At 58.9% G+C, this 2,395-nt stretch overlaps 1 protein-coding gene across 1 annotated transcript in view; it reads right to left on the reverse strand.

The window, feature by feature from the left end:
• The window catches only part of LOC104498231 (P-selectin-like), a gene marked incomplete at its 3' end in the record, with an annotated part of 4,601 nt that overhangs the window by 1,847 nt on the left and 359 nt on the right, over nt 1–2,395 (reverse strand). Inside the window, exons 2-5 of the mRNA XM_010141586.1 lie at nt 2,263–2,386; nt 2,058–2,165; nt 1,763–1,945; nt 4–124 (exon numbers count right to left, since the gene is read on the reverse strand). Coding sequence (XP_010139888.1) covers nt 4–124; nt 1,763–1,945; nt 2,058–2,165; nt 2,263–2,386 — 536 coding nt within the window. The remainder of the gene's footprint in view (nt 1–3; nt 125–1,762; nt 1,946–2,057; nt 2,166–2,262; nt 2,387–2,395) is intronic.

Here is a 2,395-nt window from a genome sequence, read left to right on the forward strand (position 1 = left end):
CCCACCAATGCAAAGCCAGTCTGGCAGGAGAAGGCACACGTGGAGCTGAAGGCGAAGTCCCCGTGGAGATGAGAGCAGTTCAGCTCTCCCCTGTCTGGAGCACTGAGCACAGGGCAGGAGATGGCTGCAATGGGAGAGCAGATCTCAGAAACAGGATAGGTGAGGTTCAGTCTAGGGATCAGGGCTGGATCCCAAGGAAACAATCCCAAATCTATGGTGGTAGGTTTTTGATGTACCTTTCTCACCCAGACAAGTCTCACCTCTTCAAAAACAGCAGTAAAGTAGTTGGTACAATTATTTCTCTGCCATATGAATTATTTTCTGGGAGGGGGCAGTTGCTGGTCTGCCAGAGCCCTGTTTATCCCCTCACTTCTCCGGGTTGCAGCCCCTGGGAAGAAGGGCCATGGCTACTGCAGTCCTGCTTGCCCCCCTCCCTGGACTGGAGCAGACATCCACCTCCATCCTCGTCACAGTGGCAGGGGGAAGGACAGCTGGATGGCTTTGGGGCTGTAGGGGACTGGGCTGGGATGGCTGCAATGGCCATAGCGGTGGCATGCAGCCTCCCCAGGCTGTACCCAGCTTGTGCTTCACTGCAGGTTAGTGCGGCACCCAGTGTTTGCTGGGGTGAGTGACTCCACTGCCTGCGGGACCACCACAGGTTAGTGCCAGGAGGACATCTAACACCACCAGCACGCAGCCTGGGTGAGACAGACCCCATTCCCTGCCCCTTCTGCTTTCAGGCTGCCACCACTTGCCTGGGTAGACTTCTCCTTTTGTAGCTATTTTACAGGCAAGCCTGTCACATCACATCTCCGTGCCCACCGCAGAAAGCTGTGCTGGTCTCAGCTGCCCGAAGCAAGCCCCAGGTTGGACCACAGGCGCGCCCAGCACAGGCGTCATTGGCAGCACCAGCTTCAAGTCAGGCTTTTTGGTTTTTAAATACATATATGGAGTCCCTGCCCACCTCAACCCCTCCTCCTGGGTCTCTCAATACAGAGCTCTCAATACTCCCCAGTTATGCCCTGTGTCTGCTCCAGACCTCATCTTGACCCATCCTTGTGCAAGACTGCAGATGCACCATGCAGCAGCACAGGGAAGGTGGAGCAGGGCTCTTGCACCCCTTGAAAAAGCCCAGCACCTCTCTGGGTGTCTTGGCTGGAAACCCTCAAGCCACCAACAGGAAGAATTTCTCTGCCCCTGTATTGGAACACAACACAACTTTCTCTCCTTTGTGGCTTCCTGCCCTAGTCTGCCCCTCCCAGCTTGTGTCTAACCTCATCTCCCGGCTCCTCGCCCCTCCTCAAGGTGTCCCAGCCCTGCCAGAGTACACCCTTCCCCTGGCCACAGGATGTCACCCCCCTTCACTCCTCTTTGAGGACCCCAGAGGTTCGAAGCACCTTCCCAAGGCAGATCAGGGTGGGCTTGGGATGATGCAGACGGTGTCACCCAGGTGGTGGAGGTGCCAAGACACTGTGCTGCCCCTGCACTTGGTTCATGCAGGGTACTGGCACCTGGGTGGGGTTCAAGACGGTAAGTAAGAGCGCTGGGAGAGTCAGGGAGAACAGGGGGCTTATCCAAAGCTCCCAGCTGCTCTGACCATCACAGCCTCACCAGGGAACTGCTACCCACAAGTGGCACCAAAGAGCAGAGGCACAGCAAGCCCAGCGCATCACTTGCCTGAGCAGCGGTGGGCACACAAAACTGGCCCCACCAAAGCATCAATGCTGCATCAGTGAGACCCCCAGCCCCTGGCAGGCCCTACCTGTGCACGTGGGGGTGTCTGCTGACCACTGCTGGGAAGCCAGGCAGCGCAGCACGCCTGCCCCTCGCTGTTCAAACCCCTCCTGGCACCCGAACACGCAGGTGGAGTTGTAGCTGAAGTCTCCGTAGGGATGGCTGCAGTTCATGCGCACTCCCTCGGGCTCAAGCGCAGCGCACTGCACAACTGGGAGAGACGCAGCACCGCCAGCCCATTAGAAGCACAGCAGACCTGCCCGCTTTGCCACTGGGGCTCAGGCTTTCCAGCAAGGAGGGAGGGACGAGGATGCATGGCTCACCGTTCTCACACTCAGGGCCGTGGAAGCCAGGGTAGCACTCGCAGCGGTAGCTCCCGATGGTCTCCACGCACTCACCATGCTGGCTGCATGCAAAGGGCCGGCAGGAGGCTGCACACACAGAGGATGGTCGTCAGGAGCCGCTGGCCACCCTGCTGAGGTCCCCAGCCCTCCCAGTTTGGGTCAATAGCAGAGTCTCCCCACTTACCCCGGTAGCACAGCGCCTTTTTCCTGCGGTTACAGGGCTCATCGTTCCACTTGCCCGACTCCTTCTGCCGCTTGATGTACATCTCCACGCAGTCCTGGTTGGAGCGGCGGGTGGTGGGGTCCCCACGCGCCCA

Source organism: Buceros rhinoceros, unplaced genomic scaffold, assembly GCF_000710305.1.
Source record: "Buceros rhinoceros silvestris isolate BGI_N320 unplaced genomic scaffold, ASM71030v1 scaffold21028, whole genome shotgun sequence".
Classification (NCBI taxonomy): Eukaryota; Metazoa; Chordata; class Aves; order Bucerotiformes; family Bucerotidae; genus Buceros; species Buceros rhinoceros.